General features: G+C 50.1%; 1 protein-coding gene across 6 annotated transcripts in view; it reads right to left on the minus strand.

Moving 5' to 3' along the window:
* The window catches only part of EXOC6B (exocyst complex component 6B), a 344,538-nt gene that overhangs the window by 96,851 nt on the left and 226,183 nt on the right, over positions 1–21,504 (minus strand). For 3 of the 6 annotated variants that reach the window (XM_032685216.1, XM_032685214.1, XM_032685218.1), the window contains one exon: positions 15,324–15,353. The exons of 2 other annotated variants lie outside the window; for them this stretch is intronic. In XM_032685216.1, the coding sequence (XP_032541107.1) occupies positions 15,324–15,353 (30 nt within the window). Of the gene's footprint in view, positions 1–9,968; positions 10,408–15,323; positions 15,354–21,504 lie in introns of those variants that run through there. One more of the 6 variants, XM_032685219.1, reaches the window with a different exon arrangement.

Raw genomic sequence — 21,504 nt, forward strand, 5'->3', positions numbered from 1 at the left:
GTGAACAGACCAAGTGCCTCAACTGCTCCTCGTGTGGGTTCCCCTCCACATGCCACTGAGCAGAAGACCCAGATGGAAGCAGAGACGAGAAAGCAAAGCCCTGCAACCACACCCTGGGACCCTCACCCATGCTGGTCATGAGGGGACAGGGCTCCTCACCCTTCCTGGGTGAGCAGGAGAAAAATCCAACGAGTAGCTCACACTCCACGTCAGCAGGAGTTCGCATGGAGCACTGCAATCCTTGGAGAAGCCTTGGAGGTGAATCAGAATGGTTTGAGTTGGGGGGACCTTGAAGACCATCCCATTCCACCCCCTGCCATGGGCAGGGACACCTCCCACTAGACCAGCTTGCTCCAACCTGGCCTTGGACACTTACAGAGATCCAGGGGCAGCCACAGCTTCTCTGCCCAACCTGAGACAGGGCCTCAACACCCTCACAGTCAACAATTCCTTCCCAATATCCCATCTGTCCCTGTGCTTTGTCCATGTGAAGCCATTCCCTGTGTCCTGTCCCTCCCTCCCTTGTCCCCAGTCCCTCTCCAGCTCTCCTGGAGCCCCTTCAGGCCCTGCAAGGGGCTCTCAGCTCTCCCTGGAGCCTTCTCTTCTCCAGTCTGACCAACCCCACGTGCAGGACCTTGATGACCTTCCTGAGCTTTGCAGTGCTCCCGTCTCCAGCCTGTCCATTCCCACTGGATGCCATCCCTTCCCTCCAGCTTGCCAACCAACCACACCAAGGACAAACCCCAGGAAGGTTTTCTGCCCCACTTCCAAAACTTGCAGAGGAACAACCTTCTTAGAAGCCAAGCAAGGGGCAGATCAGCCCACGTGGAGGCACCTAAAGGGTTTTCTACGCCTGCTTCGTGCAGGAACTCCTTGTCCAGCCAGACCTGCTGTGAATGACAAGTGACACCCCTGGGAGGGCGTGAAGAGGAGCAAATAATTGAGATGAAATGTCAAGTTAATGAGCCCAACACAGGGAAGGTGGGATGGGAGAAGTAATTTAATCATCAGGACCTGACAGCACCAGGACTCATCGAGTCTTCACCACCCAAGTGCCTCCAAGTGGCACCTCAGCACCTTCTTTGTGACTATTTTTTACCACAACTCGTTGCAGAGATGGCAAAGGGGGTCCAGCCACCAAGGTCAGGACCAGCTTCTGGCTCAGCTTTCCCTGCTCCTTCCTTTTCCCCACGGGATTTGCTCAGGTCCAAAACTTTTTGAAGGTAAAAATCTATATTTCACCTTTGAAAACCTGGAAGCTGAATCTTCTCAGGCCAACTGAGAACATGACCTTTGTTTTCTATTATTCTTAAGGTTTAAACACCTAAAAGTCTTTCTTCTTTAAAAAAAACCTCAGTGTTTCCTCTTAAAAAACACAGAGATGCCTGACAGTTTAAATCCAATATTTCTGGACGAAAGGCAAAAGTATATAAAGGTATTTTTCCCCCCCTTTTTAAGTATTAATCCATTTTTCCTTATATTTACTATCAGAGACCTTGGAGATGCCACAGGGCTTTCAATCACTGTGTTAAATGTCTGCTTAGAGAAAGGAAAGCACCACCAGGGATGACCAGCATCTCCTGCCCTGGGCACCAAGATTTAAAACCCTTCCCAGAATTTATGGTTCTCCCTCCTTATAAATAAGACTGGACCCAGTCCTTTCCTGCCTCATCCCCGTGCTCGACACAACCAGTGCCCACTTAAAGCAGCTCCTGATAAAATCAGCAGAGCCTTCTGAACATCAATTTTAGACTTTCTTTCCCCAGAAATAGAGTGGGAAATGTGCTTGATAAGCAGCTGCTGTTGACAGGAGACAAACCAGCACCCGGACACTGATATATCACCGCTAATAAGCTGCTGTCGTGAGTTGTTTGTATTCCCACCTGGAATGGTTTGAGCTGGCAGGAATCAAGCACATCCTCACATCACAACATGTTGGCTCTTTGGAACTTATTTAGGATGGATTTTCACTTCATAGTGCTGGGTTTTTTCCCCCCCTCTGGTTCATTTTTCAGCTGGCAGAGCACGGCCTCACCCTCCCCTCACGGGGACACGCGGAGCCGAGCGGGTGATGGACGTGCTTTCCAGCAGCCTCACCCCCCTCCCAAAATCATTAACTGCCCCACCCAGGGCGGTGGTGTCGGGACATGTGCCTTGGGACAGAGGTGGAGCAGCAGCAGGATCCCTCCAATGTCATCCCGGCCGTCGGAGCTCCTCAGAAAGCCCAGGCTCAGAGGAGCCGCCGGGACGGCTCAGCCGGGACGGCTCCGACCTCGTGCCAATCACCCTGATGGTTTTTTGGGAGCGTGTGGCGGAACGGGGGCACTCCCAAAGGCTCTCCCTGTGCCAGCCCTGAGCAATCAGGGAGTTTCATCCTGATCCTGCTCCCTGACGTGGCTGCAAACCAGCTCCATCCTTGTAGTGCTGAAACAACTCGATGGAACAGTGTGGTGCCTCCAGCCCAGGAACGACTGGTCTGTCACAGAATCCCAAATGTGCTGAGTTGGAAGGGACCCCCAAGGATCATCCAGTCCAACCCTCAGCCCTGCACAGGCCCAGCCCCAAGAGTCTCACCCTGTGCCCCAGAGGATCAGCCAAACCCTCCTGGAGTTCTGGCAGCCTTGGGGTTGTGCCCACTGCCCTGGGGAGCCTGGGCAGTGCCCAACCAGCCTCTGGGGGAAGAACCTTTCCCTAAAATCCAATTTAACCTCCCCTGGCACAGCTCCAGCCATTCCCTGGGTGCTGTCCTTGGTCCCCCCAGAGCAGAGCTCAGTCCTGCCCCTCCTCTGCTCCTCACAAGGATGTTGCAGACCCCAGTGAAGTGTCCCCTCAATCACAGACTTACATCCTGACCCTGGTCCCAGCCTGGCTCCAAACCAGCTCCCTCCCTGTCTGCATTTCAGAAACAACTTGACTGAACACTGTGGTCCCTCCAGCACAGGAACAATTTGCCTAAAATCCAAGATAAGATTTGGAGAGGGAGGGAAAGGAGGAGGAATTGCAAGCACAACCTGAAATCTCTGCAGACAACAGGGAAACAAACACCTCAAAGTCACCAATCGCTGCTCATTTTCCAACTTTACAGAATCCCAGAATATACTGAGCTGGAAGGGACCCACCAGGATCATCCAGTCCAACTCCAGGCCCTGCACAGGCCCATCCCCAAGAGTCACCCCATGTGCCCCAGAGGATCATCCAAACACTCCTTAACTTGACAGAAAAACAGAGAGCTTCAAAACACAGCAATTCCAGAGCCAGCACTGAGGGGTCATTCATTTATTTAAAACCTCTGCAAATGCCATTAAAAACGACCTGGATTTGCAGGGGGGTCAGGGGTGAAAGCTGATGGATCTCAATGGCCAAGACACCCAAGCACCTGCTTGGTCTGACCTTCAGTTCAAACAGAGGAATTCTGAGACTATTATCAAAGCAAAATCCATGGATTTAGGGTTAGGTTTGGTTTTTAATTTAGGATTATGGTTTGTTTTGAGACTCCAATCAGTTTGCAACCACATTTCTGGCACGGAATCCCTCTGTCCACGGCTTTCAATGGCACCTCTTTGCTGCTGGTGTTCTCATGACACCTCTCAGGGTGACACTGCCCTCTCTGCCCTCCCAAGGCTTCCTCTGGGCACAGACACCCAGAAAACTTCCTTGTGGTCATGGGAAGAAAGGGAAGAGCCAAACATCTGCAGCTCTCCCAGAGGTGCAACCCAGGGGCACCTCCCAGAGCACATCCCCATAAAATCATTGAGCTCGGAAAAGACTTCCCAGACCATCAAATCCCCCCTGTGCCCGATGCCCACCTTGTCCCCCAGCCCAGAGCACTGAGTGCCATGGTCAGGCCTTCCTTGGACACCTCCAGGGCTGGGGACTCCAAACCTCCCTGGGCAGCCCCTTCCAATGCCAATGTCCATGGGCTGCCCCCCATGGACCACCCGGCACGGGGCCCACCAAGGGAATCATCCCTGAGGAGATCCCCCCTGAATCATCTGTTTTCATCTAGATTTGATCCTTGGGCAGCAGTTGGAAACCCCTGGATTCCCAGGAGGATGGGATGGACCACAGGGAAGGTCTGGAGCCGGCCCTGCTCCCGGGATTTGTTTGAAAACAGCCAATCTGTTCCCAATTAGGGAGAGGAAACGCCGAAAGGCTGCCTTGTTAATTAAGGGACTTGCTATCAAAGGACTCATTAAAAGCTACTGAAATGGAAGGGTTGTTAAAATAAACATCCATTAATCTTAACGTGCAATCAGGAATAAGCTGCCACTTCCCACCTTGTGGCTCCATCCCAGCACCCTGCAGGAGCACCTCTGGCTCTCATGGAATCGTGGAATGGTTTGGTTGGAAAATACCTTAAAGACCATCTCATTCCACCCCCTGCCAGGGGCAGGGACAGCTTCCACTAGCCCAGATTGCTCCAACCTGGCCTTGAACACTTCCAGGGATCCAGGGGCAGCCACAGCTTCTCTGCCCAACCTGGAACAGGGCCTCACCACCCTCATAGCCAGGAATTCCTTCCTAATATCCACCTAAAACCACCCTCGTCCAGCTTGAAGCCAAAATGGACACAAAAAACATGAAGCAGCCCAAATATTTTGGGAATCCTATTCGTGTTTCCCAAAGCAAATCAAGGCTCTCTCCCGGTCGCTGTGTCCACCTTCGGAGACTTCCCGAGTTCCCTGATGCCAAGCAGAGCCTGGCCTTGGACACTTCCAGGGACCCAGGGGCAGCCACAGTTTCTCTGGGCGACAGAGGAGGAGGAACCTGTTGGTGCCTCCTGCTTTTCCCCACAATCAGGTGGGATGTGGTCACTGAAATGCCAACACAAGTCCTGCTGTAGCAGGGGGAGCCCTTCCACCAACTCCCCAAGGAATTACCGCAGTGTTTCCACGGAAAACGGAGCCTGACCGGCCTCAAATGGGCTCAGAATTTCCAATTATTTTTCTTTTTTTTTTTTACTACCAACAAAAATTTCCTTTTCGTGCACAAAAGCAGGCAACAAAAAAGCAGGCCACAAAAATGCAAATTCGTCAATATTAAATGTCCACTTTTCTATAAATGCCACAACTTGCCCCAAGAATTCCAACACTGGCTTTGCTGACTTTCCCAATTCCTAAGGTAACACTGGAAAGGGGGGATTTTGCAGGAGATGGAAAGGTGAGGGTGTAATAAGGAGGAATTGTTGGGTGGCACCAACCCGAGAGGATCCTTCCCATGGGGGCACCTCAGTCCCTGCAGAACCTCCCACATCTCATCTCCTGCTCCAGATGCCTCTGGATCCTCCTGCTGCCCACACCACAGCCCCAGATCCGTGGGCAAATCCAGCAAATCAGCTCTGGCAACTCCTGAGTGGAAATTTGGTTTCTCTGTGTCATCCTGATTTGCCTTTTTTTTTTAAAAACCAACTGTTCTGAAGTCGCTGAAAACGGCAAAAAAACCCCCCAAAGCATCACCCCGATAAATTAACACTTCCCAACCAGTCAACCCAAAGGTACAACAACTACATTTATGAATGTTTTTAAGAGGTTTACTTAAGAAATAAACCCCTCATTAATTGCCCAGAAACCCATTTTCAATTGGACAAAGAGGGTTGTTTTTTTTTTGTGGAGGTTTTTTGTTGCTTCCTTTTTTTTTTTTTTCTGGTTTGTTTCAGGGTTTTTCAGCTTTGTTTTAGCTAAAAAAAAAAAACAAACAAACAAAAACCAACACCAAACACACAAAACCACATTAAAAAAATCTTCAAAAAAAGCCCAAGCCAAAAGCTGTGGGTCTGCACTCAACAACTTGCAAAGAGATGTGTCTCCAGGACAAAGGGACAAGTGAGAGCCCCGAGCAGGTCAGATGGCCAAGGATACCAAGCCTGGTGGGTGGGTCAGTGCCACCTCAAACAGGGTGGTCTCCAAAGATGTCCCATCTGAAGGCTGGAGCTCAGTTGGCATCAATGACCACTTTGGTCACCAGGGCAAGTATCAAGAGAGCAACTCTTAATCAATTAATTCTATTTTTTTTGGCTTTAGCACCCTTATTAAGAGGAAGAAATGCCCTTTTCCTCCCCAGATTGTGTTATGGAAAGAGGACAAGAGGAGACAAGTCCCTGTTTTCCAGCAGGGAATGTGCTCCGGGCTGAGCTTAACTCTGTGTTAGACTCGACCCATGTGGGACACGAGAGGTGAGTGATGTGTGAACATCAACAGTCACCCATTTCAGCCACTGCCAAGCTCCATATTCCACCTCTGGCTCCATGAAGTCATCTCAGGAGCTGAACACTGAGGCCATTGTGTGGATTTATGGACTTGGAAAAGGCAACTGGCGCCAAGTTACAAGTCGACGTGCACGTGGTTTTTTGGAATTTGCCAAGGAAAAGAAGGAGAAAACCTTCCAGCCAACAAGGGAAGGTTGGCCATGAGCAACGTTTGTGGGTCAGGGCTCCTGAGCACAGAGTAATGCCTGTTGGGGAAAGGGATGATCCTCTGCCTTGGACTCATGGGATGATCCTCAGCCTTGGACCCCTGGGATGCTCCTCAGCTTTGAAACTCTGGATGTTCCTCAACTTTGGATCCCTGGATGTTCTTCAGCCTTGGATCCTGGGATGCTCCTCAGCCTTGGACCCCTGGGATGTTCCTCAACCTTGGACATGTCTCCTCAGCCTTGGACCCCTGGACATTCCTCAGCCTTGGACCTGTGGGATGTTCCTCAGTCTTGGATCCCTGGATGCTCCTCAGCTTTGGACTCCTGGATGTTTCTTAGCCTTGGACCTCTGGGATGTTCCTCAGCCTTGGACTCACGGGATGATCCTCAGCCTTGGACCCCTGGACATTCCTCAGCTTTGGACCCCTGGACGCTCCTCAGCTTTAGACCCACAGGATGTTCCTCAGCCTTGGACTCATGGGATGCTCCTCAGCCTTGCACCTCTGGGATTCTCCTCACCTTGGACCCATGGGATGCTCCTCAGCATTTCCCAGGAATAAGAAGGGCCTCTTTCCCCTCAGGACCTGCCGTGCCAGAACTGACCTGATGACCCAGAGTTTGTGGTTTAGGAGGAGGATCCATGTTCTGGGCAGGATGATCCCGGTTCCCTGGGCTGGGAGCAAGGCAGGTTGTGGGATCTATGGAAGAAGTTTCGGTGCCACAGGAAAATCACCAGGTTGAAGACAATTTTTCCTGTTTTCTGAGTGAAACTGGGAATTTTGGACCTCTGCTGACTTTGACCATCCCAACCACACCATCACTGGTTCCAGAGACAACCTGCCAGCACTGAGACACCTCAGGTTCACCACAGAAAACCTACAAAGAGCAGCAGGGCCAACAAACACAATCCCAAGTGGAATTTGCTTCCTGCAAGCCCCACTCCCCCGGAAAGCTGAAGAGCCCAAAGAGCAGCTCCAACCAACCTGGAAGGCCACCATCCCTTGTCTGGAATGGGATGGCTTTCAGAATCCAGGGAAAGCTGAGCACGAGCCCACGTTTTAGTGGCTGCTTTCCAGAGGTATTTAAAAAAAAAAAAAATCCATGGGGTGTCACTGCCAGGAGTAAACATTTACCACTTCTCTGCTATTTTTGGGTATTAAAGGGAAAACAGGCTGCCCCGGATCTGGCAGCATGACCAGCACACGGCAAAGGGAGCTCCCAACAGGAGCAGAGCAGATAAAAAAAGGGAAAGGCGGGAGGGGGAATAAAAAAGCAAACACGGCAATTATCCAGCACCACAGAAAATAAACCAGCCCGCTACAAAACCCCCCCCTCACATTCCAAGAAAAGAGGAAAAAACCCCTGGCTGTGTCCAAGGTGCCCGAGGTCAACGGCTGGAGGTTGTTTTGGCTGGAGCTGGTGGGAGCTCGAGGCGGAGGGGAAATCACATCAGGGGCGATGGTCACAACCAGCTCCTGCAGATAGAGCTGAAAGTGGCTTTTTCAAAAATATATAATGTTGGTTTATTCAATTTGGAGGTTTTTTTGGAGGTTTTTCATAACGATTTGGGGAGTCGCCAGCCCCACGGAAAGGTTTTTCCTACATCAAGGAATCCTGGACCTATGAACTGCACCTACTGAAAATAGGAGCAACTACACCCCAAGGCACAACTCACGGAGTTTGTAACCACCTAAAATTGTGGGATCCAGGATACCAGAGGTTCTGGGACAAGGCCGTGCTCAGGAACGTGGGATTTTTTCCCTCTCGGACTGTGCTGTCACAGTCAACAAGCCACAGCTACTTTATTATTTCTTTTTTTTTTTTTTTTTTTCAAATAGGAAAATAAATAAACAGGAGGAAGGGCAGGGGGTTGAGAAGGGAAGTCCCTCGGGATGCAGCGGTCACCACCGAGCACGGGATCGTTCCTTTGAACCCTTTTGGAGCCACACAAACACCCAACCGGGCAGAGACCCCTCGTTGGAGCTCCAGGGTTTGCTGCAAAGCTGGGAAGCTGCTGAGGGGGGTATTTTACACATGGACATAAGCAAAAAAAAAAAGCCCAGAGAAAAGGAAGATTTCATGATCTGTGTCTTTTTTCCTTGCACAGAAACCCGAGGCAGGGTAGGATATTTTTAATTTTGTGGGTTTTAAGAGCCTAGAGTAGAGAAAGTTGTGTGCAAGGCTGGACAGTCCCTGTGTTGGAGCACCCAGTGCTGTCTGGTCTCCTGGGATGCTCCAGAGATTGCTGGAAGGAGCTTCACACCAGACACAGGAAAGTTAGGGATAGGACAGCATAATGCCTCGAGAAACTCTAGGAATTAGAGGGTTTATCCTTGGGAGCCACTGGATTTAACTGCAGACTCATTAATCATGTAACCACCTGATCCCAACGCTCCCACCAGGAGCAACAGGGATCCTGTTGCTCCAGGGATCCAGGGATCCCTTAAAGATCACCCAGTTCTGACCCCCTGCCATGGGCAGGGACACCTTCCACGAGCCCAGGTTGCTCCAGGATCCTGTTGGCAGCCTTTCCCTGGAACTAAATATTAATTTTCCAACATTTCCATGTGTTCCCGAGCAAACACTGCAGGAAAACACGAGCAGCAGACCAAGGGGAGCCAGGGGGTTGGTCTCTTCTCCCAAGGAACAAGTGACAGGACGAGGGGAAAGGGCCTCAAGTGGCACCAGGGGAGGTTTAGGTTGGATATTGGGGAAAATTTCTTCATGGAAAGTGCAGTCAGACTTTGGAAGGGGTTGCCCAGGACAGCAGTGGTGTCCTCATCTCTGCAGGAATTTAAAGTCATGTGGATGTGGCAGCTGGGGACACGGGTCAGTGGTGGCCTTGGCAGTGCTGGGGAATGGTTGGACTGATGATCTCAGAGGGTTTTTCCAACCTCAGTGATTCCACGATTCCACAGAATCATGGAATGGTTTGGGCTGGAAGGGACCTTAAAGATCACCCAGTTCCCGCCCCCTGTCATGGGCAGGGACACCTTCCACGAGCCCAGCTTGCTCCAACCTTGGACACTTCCAGAGATCCAGGGGCAGCCACAGCTTCTCTGGGCAACCTGTGCCAGGGTCTCCCCACCCTCCCAGCCAGGAATTCCTTCCCAATATCCCACCCGAATCTCCCCTTTTCCAGTGGGAAGCCATTCCCCCTTGTCCTGTCCCTCTAGACCCTTATCCAGATCCCTTCCCAATATCCATCGAAATCCACCCTCTTCCAGCCTGAGGCCAAAACGAACACAAGAAACACGAAGCAACCCTCACTTTTCGGGGTCCTATTTGTGTTTCCCAAAGCAAATCAAGGCTCTTTCCTGGTCCCTGTGTCCACGATCCGGGACTTTCCCAGTCCCTTGATGCAAAGCAGATTCGTGGCCCGACCGTGATCGGAGCGCGCGGCTCCGAACTGGAACGAGCGAGACACACAAAAAAAAAATGGACATATTTCATCCTCCTCTTTTGTGGCTTTTATTTTCTTTTGTCTTCGCTTTGGGAATAACATTCTTTCCATTGGGAAGAGCCTTGATTTTCCATTAAATACAAAGCAGCTGCCATCTTGGAAACAAAAAGTTGATTAAACACAGATTTTTTATTTTTTTTATATATTATTATTCCCCCCCCCCTCCCCAACGTAGGAAGAGGCGAGAGCCACGTTTCTTTCAGTTGATTTATCGGGGCAAAGCATCTGCCAACCATGGCAGCGGGAAGACTTGAAAGAGAGGGAATGGGATCATCTTTCCCGAATAATTTTATAATTATAATTTGACGTTGTAGAAAAGGGGAAGGATCCCCAGGCTTGGAGCGCGGTACCCGCCCCCCGGGACGCTGACACCGGGGGTTCCTCACCCTTCACACACACAGGGATGCTCCAGATTCCCGATTTACGCAGATTCCTGCTGGCTGGGATGCCGAGGGAACGTCGGCGTGACGTACGGATACCGGGGGGGGGGAAACGCAACCAGCACGCGGCTTGAGGGCCAGATGTGGAGCAGACTGGAGAAAAGGATGAGCTCCAAACACCAAAAAAAACCCCCAAAAAACCCCAAACCACCCACTCCGTGAGCCATCAAACTCCATCCAGCAGATTTTCCACGTTCCAAGCAGACCCGATCCATGAGTGACCAACACAAGCGGCGTCGGAACCTTCGACCTTTTCCCAAAAACTAAATCACGTGTTGGATTTTCAATATTTAGGTGTTATGCTTTAGAAACAGTGAGAAGATGGAAGAAACGGAGAGGTGGATAGGGACAGCTGTAGGAATCAGCAATACTTTGGTTTTTAATTAACCCCTCAGGTTCTCCTTGTTTAGGGCCCTTCGTGAAACACAGCGGAGACAGACCCCAGAGACCACGAGAAATCCATAAGGATTTGCTCTTTTCAAGGCTTTTCCTCTGCTGCTATTACATCCAACCAAGGCTAGCATATCCAAGGAGAACATAGCTCTGTGGAAAGACACCCGTGATGGTGGATTTGGTGTCCTTCAACCACATCAGCAACACTCAACCGCGCCCGTGCCGCTGTCGGCTCTGAACGATGATCCCGAGCACCCAACGCTGCTCCATGAACCCTCATTCCAAGTGATCCCTGCACAGGGACCCCAGAGGACACTGCACTTGAATTCGGGCTCCTCCAGGGCAGGGGGGGTCTCCTCTCAGGCAGGTGGGTCTCCTCCCATGGATATTTTAAGGAAGGTAGCAGAGGGTTTGGAAGAAGATTTGCTGTTCATCGACATTCCCTCTGAACATTCCCAACTTAAGAGCCTCGGAAGAGACAGTGGATGAAACCAGAGGAAAGCAGAAAGTCTATTATTTCACTTAAATTCCCTAAAGCATAAAAAACCCCCAAACTAACCCAAACTTTACCTTCGGGTAGGATTTTTGGAAGGTACAGGCTGAGGAAGGAGAAGGAATATTTGGATTCCTTACTCCAAAGGATGGATTTTTGTCAAATCCCCCATCCCACAACATCTCCTTCTCGGTGGATGGAGGCGCATAAAAAAAAATAAGCGTCAAACAGCTTAAAAAAATCCAAGTTTGGGAACTAAAAATCCGAGCCAAACGTGCCAAGGTGACTCCACAGAGGGAAGCAATGCCCAGGGAAGCGTGAACACCCTGGTTTCAAGGATTTATGGGACTGGGCATTTGAGTTTCAATTAATTTTCCAAGTGCTGAAAGCAGACAAGAAACCATGTAATTACAGGATAACTTGGCTTACCCAGACTCAGCTTAAGCGGCGCTCCCGGGTTAATCAGAGGTCAGCGTTCCCCCAGCCAACCCCGCTAAATCCATGGGATTTGAAAGCTCTGTTCTTTGCCTTAAAGCAACCACCAGTTCTCATTCCCACCCCTTCATTTGGGTAAGCATTTGGGATTTTGGAGGCACTTGAGAACACCAGGAAAGCCCTGCTCCAGTCCATCTTCTCCCCCTCAAAGCACCTGTGTTTTAAGGGAATTTTGCCCAACTTTCAAGGCAAGCCACCCCTTAAAAGACTTGGATCCCCTCTGGAGAGCAGAGGAAACCCCCCTGAGGACCATCCAGGGAGGATTTGGGATGCTGCTCATGCCCTGCGCATGTCCACATCTGGGAAATTCACTTTTTTTAACGTACATCTGTACCTACAACACCAAGAAACTTCCAGGATCGGCCACAACTCCTTCCCACGTTAAACCCTTATAATCCTTCCCTTGTCCTGCTGCTTTGTGCAATCCAGTTTTTAGTTTTCCACCTCTTGCAGACACACAGACCGGCGATTTGCTCCCACCAATTAATCCCAGCTACCTAAAAGGACTGAAAATCAGGAGGGTGACGAGGAAAATTAAGACTCTGTGGCACTAAAGAACAAACCCAACTAAGAGCAGCCCGGCAAAATCCCGCCATGTAACGGGATTACTCCATCCCTGACCCTTTCCAGGGGAGCTCCAGGTATTATTTTCCATTGATTTACCTTAATGAAAGCAAAGCCCCCCTCGCTGTAGGAAGCTGACTCCAGAGCTGTCTAGGCACTGGATTCAATTAAAGGAATAAATACATCTGGCTTCGAAATGGCTGGAATTCTGGAAAAGCCAGAGGCGGGAGAGCTCTCTGAGTCTCTCCCTCGGAGGTTGCGCCCCGAGGACACCACAGAGGGTGGGTGACACCCAACACCGCTCCTGGAAAGCCAGGGAATCTTTTCACCCCCACTTCGGGGTCCTGGGGGGGTGTTGACGACCCTTTTCAGCCCAACCTGTCAGGTCTATGAAGCATTTAGGGCCTGTGGGGTGTATGGGGTACATGGGGCATATGGGGTGTATGGGGCCTTTAGGGCTAGTGAAGCCTATGGGGCCTGTGGGATATATGGGGTCTATGGGGCCTATGGGGTGCATGAGGTCTATAAGGCCCATGGGCCCCCCTCCCTATAGGGCTAGTGAGGCCTATGGGGCCTTTAGGGCTAGTGAAGCCTAGGGGGCTTATGGGGTACATGGGGACTATGGGGCTAGTGAAGCCAGTATGAGGCCTATTAGGGCCTATGGGGTTAGTGAAGTCAATGGGGCCTATGGGGTATATAGGGTCTATAAGGCCTATGGGGTGTATAGGGTCTATAAAGACTAAGGGGCTAGTGAGACCTTTGGGGTGTATGGGGTCTTTAGGGCTAGTGAAGCCTATGGGGCCTGTGGGGTGTATGGGGTCTATGGGGCATATGGGGTGTAGGGGGTCTATGGGGCTAGTGAGGCCTATAGGGTGTATGGGGTACATGGGGCATATGGGGTGTATGGGGCCTTTAGGGCTAGTGAAGCCTATGGGGCCTGTGGGGTACATGGGGTTTATGGGGCCTAGGGGGTGCATGGGGTCTATAAGGTCCATGGGCCCCCTCCCCATAGGGCTAGTGAGGCCTATGGGGCCTTTAGGGCTAGTGAAGCCTAGGGGGCTTATGGGGTACATGGGGACTATGGGGCTAGTGAAGCCAGTATGAGGTTTATTGGGGCCTATGGGGCTAGTGAAGTCAATGGGGCCTATGGGGTATATAGGGTCTATAAGGCCTACGGAGTGTATAGGGTCTATAAAGACTATGGGGCTAGTGAGACCTATGGGGTGTATGGGGTCTTTAGGGCTAGTGAAGCCTATGGGGCCTGTGGGGTGTATAGGGTCTATGGGGCATATGGGGTGTAGGGGGTCTATGGGGCTAGTGAGGCCTATAGGGTGTATGGGGTCTATAAAGCCTAGGGAGCCTATGGGGCCTTTAGGGCTAGTGAAGCCTGTGAGGCCTATGGGATATATGGGGTCTATAAGGCCTATGGGGTCCACAGGGTCTATGGGGCTCGGGGGGTCAAGGATTTGGGGGGGGGCACTCTGAATTGGAGGGGTGGGAGGTCAAAGGGCACTTGGGGACTCCCCAAAGTGCCAGAGGAGGGGAGGAAGGGGCGGCCCCGGGGTGAGGGGTGAGGATGAGAGGCTGGAGGAGGAGATGGGGAGGGTGGAAAGACCTCGGTTTTGGAGGGTCATAGGGCTTGGGGGGGAACATGGACATTGGGGGGGCACCCTAAAGTGTGGAGGGGAGGAGAGGGAAGGAGCTGGGGCTGGGAAGGAGTGAGACTGGGATGGAAGGGTGATGTGAGGGCTCTGCAGGGCAGAGGTCCCAGTGGGCGAGAGAGCAGGGTCGGGGCTTTTGGAGGGGGTCAAAAGGGGGATCCTGGGAACTCTTGACCCATCAGCCTCTCCGTGGCGGACTCCTGGAGCATCCCTGCCTGTTCCCTGGCTCCAACTCTCCCAGCTTTGATGGGAGCCGGCCCCAAACTGCTTTAACAAGGCTCTTTCTTCCCAGAAGCTGGTGTTGATTTGAGCCCTCGATGTTGACTTAGAAACCCCCGGGTGCCCAGAGCCTGCAAACGCTCCAGGTTTAGTTTCCAGGAAAAAGGGGGACAAGCATCCAGCTGTGGTGTGGAATATCAATGTTTCCAAGGCGGTTCCAATGGAGAGCAGGGGTTAAAGGCTGGGAAGCAGAAGCTGGGGATTGAGGCTCATCTCACACCGACTAAAATCCAAGGCAGGCTTTGCTCACACGTGCCTTGGTTTGCAGCCATGGGAATAGAGGAAACAAGGTGGCTCAGGAGCACTTTGTTTGCGATCTATCCGTGGAAATGCCGCGGGGATTTTCCTCCCGCACATGGAACAAGCAGAAATGACGATTACAGGGGGTTGTTGAACCAGAAGGTTGGTCCTAAAGGTCTCCTTCACTTTTTTTTTAGTGCTGACTGCCCTGACCCACACAGGGAGGGAGTAAAGGTCAAGGATTCACAGTGGCTTTGGGATAAAATCATAGAATTATGGAATGGTTTGGGGTGGAAGGGGGACTTAAAGATCATTTAGTTCCACCCCCCTGCCATGGGCAGGGACACCTTCCACTAGCCCAGGTTGATCCAAGCCCTGTCCTTGCACTCCAGTCCAAGGGAAGGTTTAGTGGTCCAAGCTCCAGGTTGGAGCACTTAGACCAGGAAGAACATCAGGCTGGAATTCCCAGGGGGGTTTCTCTGCACAGAATACAGGTGGGATTTTACAAACATCTTTTCACTTGCAAGCAGAGGGTGAAGGTCCCATCACGCTTTCCCTACAATAACAGGAATTTCCCCTAATCCCCTGCAAATTTAAGGGGCTAAAAAGAGTCATTTAAATGTTCTAAAATCAGCAATTTAGCGATGCCACTGCGACAACACATTCGTGGGCGACCCGTCGGGAAGGAAACCCCTCCCCTTGGTCTCTTCTTTATCACAGGATCACACAATCATTAATCCTATTGATTTAAACTTTTAATCACCCTTTTCCTTTCTTTTTTTCTGTGGTGAAGGACCTTTTCTGGTTCAACTCCTCCCCTCCCCGACACCGGAGGCGAGAGCAGAGCAGACCAGACGCGCACGACACGCAAGCCTTGTACTCACCGACATGGTAGAGTGGGCATCTACCTCCCCCTACAGAGGACAACACAGGGAGGTCAAAGTCAAAGGCAGAAGAGAAGCAAAGCAACAGGAGAAAGGTAGAAAGGTTCACAGTGGTCATTATTTAGGTCCCTTTGTAGCACCGGTTGGCAAAGTTATTAAGAAAGCAAAATACGGGCCCGTTCGACCTGGTTTGAGGAGGGTGAGGAGGAAAATAAAGGACCACGAGAGTAGTTTTAAGTATCATGGAATCATGGAATGGTTTGGGTTAGGAGAGATGTGAAAGACCATCTGGTTACACCCCCTGCCATGGGCAGGGACACCTTCCACTAGCCCAGTTTGCTCCAAGTCCTGACCAACCTGGCCTTGGACACTGACATCCACAGCTTCTCTGGGCAACCTGGGTCAGGGTCTCACCACCCTCCCAATTAGCAATTCCTTCCCAATATTCCATCTATCCCCGCTCTCTGGCAGTGGGAAGCCATTCCCTGTGTCCTGTCAGTCCATCCCTTGTCCAAAGTCCCTTCTCCAGCCTTCCTGCATTCCCTGCAAGCCAACATTCCCGTGCCTCGGCTCTCCCACCTGGAAGTGATGGATGTCAAACCCTAGTGAGTGACAGCCGGGATCAGCTCCATAAAAACTTGTTCAGCCCTTCCAAGGGCAAAGGGACCTTATTTAAGCTCAGCCAGGACTTGTGCAAACCCAAAGAAGGTGACTTTGGTGCTCACACCACGTTTTCATGACAGTTATTTTCCACTTGGGTCCCTCCCAACGTGGTCGAGGCTGCGGTTGGTGCAAAGTTCAAGGCATTTCACCTCCACACACAGTGCCCGGGTTTATAAATATTATAGGGGGATTTGACTTTTTAAAATAAAAACATAGGTAATCGTTCTGTTGAAAAAGAAAATAAACACTCGCAGAGCTCTTTCTACCAGGGCAAGAGAGCTGCCGGGGTCGGCGCGTTCACTCGCGAGCGGGGAAGAGGTGCCAAGAGAAGGCGAAAAAACTCGTGGCTCCAGCTGAAATCTGTGCCTGCCATCTGGCAAAAATAAGCAGAAAAGGGGAAAAAAAAATGGGGGGGGGGGGAAGAAAGGGGAGAAAAAAAGAAAAAAAAAAAGGCCTTTGGAGAGTTCACACTGAACTGCTCCGGACGGCAGAGGTTGGAGCTCGGTCGATCGCTGAAAGATTGCTTCCCCTTCCCGGGTCAGCATCACCTCTTGACCTGCCCTGATTACCTTCCAAAGGAGGTTATCGAGATACAAGACTAACAGAGGATTAAAGGAAACTTAAAATAAAAACAAAACACCCCCCTCGCCCCCCCCCCTTTCCCTCAGCCCCGCTCCCCTCCCCCAGGAAAACATCCTTGCTTTGTTAACCTGACAGTTCCCGGGAGGTGTTGACACAACCCTCCATCTCTGAGGAGCTTAATGTCAACAAATCAGTGTGTTTGGAGTAGCCCTGTCAATGCGATTTACATTAACTTGTCTAACAAGAAATAAAAACAACAATCAGCCATCAAAGACAAAGGGCTTTTTCAGTCATTCTTTTCAAAGCATCAGGCTGGAAATGTTCATTTTTGGAGGCCGTGGCCCTGAGCTCGCTGAAAACCAGAAACCACCTTTTTTTTTTTTTTTTTCCCCTCTCTTTCTCCTAAAATACTTGGGGGGTTTTTTTAACTCAATTTTTTTTTCTCTCCCCTTTAAAAACACCGAGTATTTTCTTTTAAAGGAGCCCCGAGCATCCCATATTAATAAAGCTCCACAGCAGCAGTAACTGACTCTCCCCTGGTTAACTCAGGAAGAGGTCGGCCTGGAAAGCCAAAATGTTAATTATGCTTTGATTTCCATCAGCGTTTTTATTTGCTTTGAGACTGTTTCGGGTACTTAGAGGAGCATTTTCAAATTGTGGCTCTAAACCACCATGACAATTCCATGCAGCCCTGGAATGCATCCCAAAACCCCGGGAACTTCACCGTGAACTTTTCCTGCCCCCCCCCCCCAGCACACGCTGTACCCACCGACGTGCCCGGCACCGTCCTGGAGCAACGCTGCAAAATGCAAATGAATTCCAGGAATTCCCAACATTTTAGTGGTTCTCATCATCTCCCACAAGGTCTACTCTGATGCTCTAAAGGAAAAATTAGGGATGGCAGTTCCTGCTTGAACTCCAGAGGAAGAGGAGACTCTTCAGGCAGCTCCACGAGCCGGGATTTTGGGATGGGTGGTTTTTGCTGCTTGAACCAGGTGACCTGGGTGCCCAGAGAAGTGGGTGGATGCCCCATCCCTGGAAAAATTCAAGGCCAGTTGGACAGGGCTCTGAACAACCTCAGATGTGACGAGAATCATGGAATATTCTGAGGTGGAAAGGAGCCACAAGGATCAGAGTCCAACTGAATGGTCCATATGGGGATCTGATCTAGTTGAAGATGTCTCTGCTTATTATAGGGAGTTGCACCAGATGACCTTTAAAAGTCCCTTCCCAAAATTATTCTGCGGCCTCCAGTGGTCCTTCAACCATTACAGAATCAGAGAATCATGGAATATTCTGACCTGGAAGGGACCACAAGGACCAGAGAGTCCAACTCTCAACTAAACAGCCCAAAAGGGGATCTATCTTATTGAAGATGCCTCTGCCTATTATAGGGAGTTGCACCAGATGATCTTTAAAAGACCCTTCCCAAAATTATTCTGTGGCCTCCAGAGGTCCTTCAACCATTAGAGAATCAGAGAATCATGGAATATTCTGACCTGGAAGGGACCCACAAGGATCAGAGAGTCCAGTTCTTAAGGGAATGGTCCACACAGGGATCTCATCTAGTTGAAGATGTCCCTGCTTATTATGGGGGTTGCACCAGATGACCTTTAAAGGGTCCCTTCCCAAAATTATTCCATGGCTTCCAGAGGTCCCTCAACCATTGCAGAATCACAGAATTTTTGGAATTGGAAGGGACCCACAGAGTCCAACTCGAGTGAATGTCCCACACAAAGACTGAACCCCCAACCCTGGTGTTACCAGCACCCTGCTCCGACCACCTGAGCTCATCCCAGGGTTTATTTTCTGGGATTCCTAATAAATCCAGGGAAATTTCAGCCATTCACACGTCCAAAAAGGGAAACACAAGACTCAAATCTTGGTTGGGAGCTGCCTTTCAGCTCACTCAGCACCTCTGCTCCTCCTCACCCCCTCTCCAAAACGGAGTCACGTGGACTTTCCAAGGCCACTTGACCTGCCCTGGGCGAGTGGGAGCCTTGATCCCAGGAAGGTTTTCCTGCCACTGGGACAATGGGATTCCTCCCACCCATCCCAGGGAGGGCATTTCTGCAGGCTCAGGGCTTTGGGCTCAGTTCTATCCCAGGACGGAGCTTTTTGGGGGGATAATTTTAACACCAAAACCCCGACGTGCCCAGGTCGGGGTTCTTCGAGTAGCAGGTGAAGGTGGAATTCCAGGTGGAATTCCAGGTGGAATTCCAGCTCCTGACGCTTACTCAGCTCCTGACTCGTTCCTTCCAAAAAAACTGCGGCTTCTAATACCAGGAAAACACTTTTGACTTGTTAAAAATTGTGTAAATTTAGGAATGTACCCAAATATCAGTTCTGGAATGTGGTGGCAGCTCCAAACCAGGAGATGGGAATGGGAAGGGATGGATGGAGCTGCAGAAAGGAAGGAGAAGATGCTCCAAGGATTCTTCATCCAGGGATGGGGCACTTGTTTTTCTCCAGGAGACACTGGAAATCCTGGATTTTAGAGCTGCACCAGGCTGAAAATTCATTCCCAGTAGGGAAACAACTCCTCTTAGATCCTAACACCACAGCAATTTATTATTTGTGTGTTATAAAAAAATAAAAAGAAATAAAATGAAACGAAATTTAAAAAAAGTAAAATAAAATATAATATAATATAATACAAAATAAAAAAAACTTTAAAAAGTAAAATAAAATAAAATGAAATAAAGTCAAATAAAATAAAATAAAACAAAAAAAACCCAAAGTAAAATAAATAAAAATACATAAAAATACATAAAATAAAATAAAATAAAGTAAATGAAAATCCATTCAAATACATAAAATAAAATAAAGTAAAATAAATAAAAATACAGAAAAATACATAAAATAAATTAAAATAAAGTAAAATAACGTAAATAAAATACATAAAAATATATAAAATAAAATAAAGTAAATAAAGTAAATAAAAATACATAAAATAAACTAAAGTAAAATAAAGTAAATAAAATACATAAAAATACATAAAATAAAATAAAGTAAATAAAAATACATAAAAATGCATAAAATAATAAAAAATAAAATAAATAAAAATACGTAAAATTAAAATAAAATAAACATATCTTTTATCCTGTCATTAGCTCTACTGCTCATAATTTGGGCTGGATTTGGATCAGCAGTATAGAAACAGCTCCACTTTTCCCCAGCAATCCTGAAATATCCTCCTGGAGTCATAATTCACCCTTTCTGGAGACTGTTCCTTCTCTCCTCTCACTCTTTCCTTTCACAGCTGAAGCTCATCCCACATTTTTGGTGCTTTCCCAACCATCTCCATCATTTTCCTGCCTGGCTTTAGACACGTGGGGGCTTCTACACAACTTATTTCCTCCATTTCATCAGCAAAGGGCAGGAATTTCAATGTCTTCCTAAATAAGCCACTGGAAAAAGATCCTTGAACCCTAAAAGGACGAAGAACCAGAGACATCAAAGGATCTGGAGGCCCTTTTAGGTCCATCCTGGGTCTTCCTGGCTTGTTCCTCCCCACCACAGTCTGCAAGGGGATGGAGGGACCCAACAACAACAGGCAGTGGTGGCATCTCCACACTCCTCTGAAGGAAGAAATTCCAATATATATCAAAAATTCCCAGAGCACCACTCCTACAGAGCTTTGGAGGAGACCCCCAGCTCCCCACAGCCCTTGGCAGCATCTCCCTGAGGGGCCTCCCCAGCTCCCAGGGCTGCCAGGAGCCTTCTCCTCAGCTGGGTCCTGCACTTTGGCCACAACAACCCCCGGCAGCTCCAGGCTGGGCCAGAGGGGCTGGAGAGCAGCCAGGCAGGAAGGGAGCTGGGAGTGGGGATGGACAGGGAGCTGAACAGGAGCCAGAGTGTGCCCAGGGGGACAAGAGGGCCAATGGATCCTGGCCTGGAGCAGGAACAGGGTGGCCAACAGGTCCAAGGAAGTGATTCTGCCCCTGGACTCAGCGCTGGTGAGGCCACCCCTGGAGTGCTGTGTCCATTTCTGGGCCCTCAGCTCAGGAAGGACATTGAGGGGCTGGAGCAGGTCCAGAGGAGAGCAACAAGGCTGGGGAAGGGACTGGAGCACAATTCCCATGAGGAGAGGCTGAGGGAGCTGGGGCTGTTGAGCCTGGAGAAGAGGAGGCTCAGGGGAGACCTCCTCACTCTCTGCAACTCCCTGACAGGAGGGGGGAGCCAGGGGGGGGTTGGGCTCTTTTCCCAGGCAACCATCAGCAAGACAAGAGGGCTCGGTCTAAAGCTGTGCCAGGGGAGGTTTAGGTTGGATATCAGGAAGAATTTCTTTGCAGAGAGGGTGCTCAGCCATTGGAATGGGCTGCCCAGGGAAGGGGTGGATTCTCCATCCCTGGAGGTGTTTAAGGACAGACTGGATGTGGCATCAGTGCCATGGGCTGGGAACCACAGTGGGGTTGGATCAAGGGTTGGACTTGATCTCGGAGGTCCCTTCCAACCCAGCTGATTCTATGATTCTGTGATTCTATGATTCTATCCGTCTCGGTGCTTTTCAGAGCAATGAGTGTCCTCCCAACCCCCCAAAGGATCCTGACTCACTCCGAAAGGAAACATTAATATTTAAGGAAGACAAATCGCTCCAGGTCCAACCTCATCCATCACCGTGGGCTCCCTCCCCGGCCTCATCTGTCCTGCTGGTCGAGCTCCACGCTCCACTGCAGACACCAATCTCCCTGTCTAACCCCATTAAGCATTCCCAGTAGGATTCCTGGGAGTGGTCTCCACCCCTGTGGAGCATCATCTTTTTTTTTCTGAGGAGAACTCCAGCCGTTTCCAAGCACCTCCCGGCTCCAGAAGGCCCCCACACCTGGGCCATGCTCAGCCACGTTGCCCAGATGCCAGGGGAGGGGACTTTTTGGCAACAAACCTGGACAAAAAAATGGATAAAAGCCCTTCCAACCCCTCTGCACAGGAGGCA

The sequence above is a fragment of the Chiroxiphia lanceolata genome, chromosome 4, assembly GCF_009829145.1.
Source record: "Chiroxiphia lanceolata isolate bChiLan1 chromosome 4, bChiLan1.pri, whole genome shotgun sequence".
Classification (NCBI taxonomy): domain Eukaryota; kingdom Metazoa; phylum Chordata; class Aves; order Passeriformes; family Pipridae; genus Chiroxiphia; species Chiroxiphia lanceolata.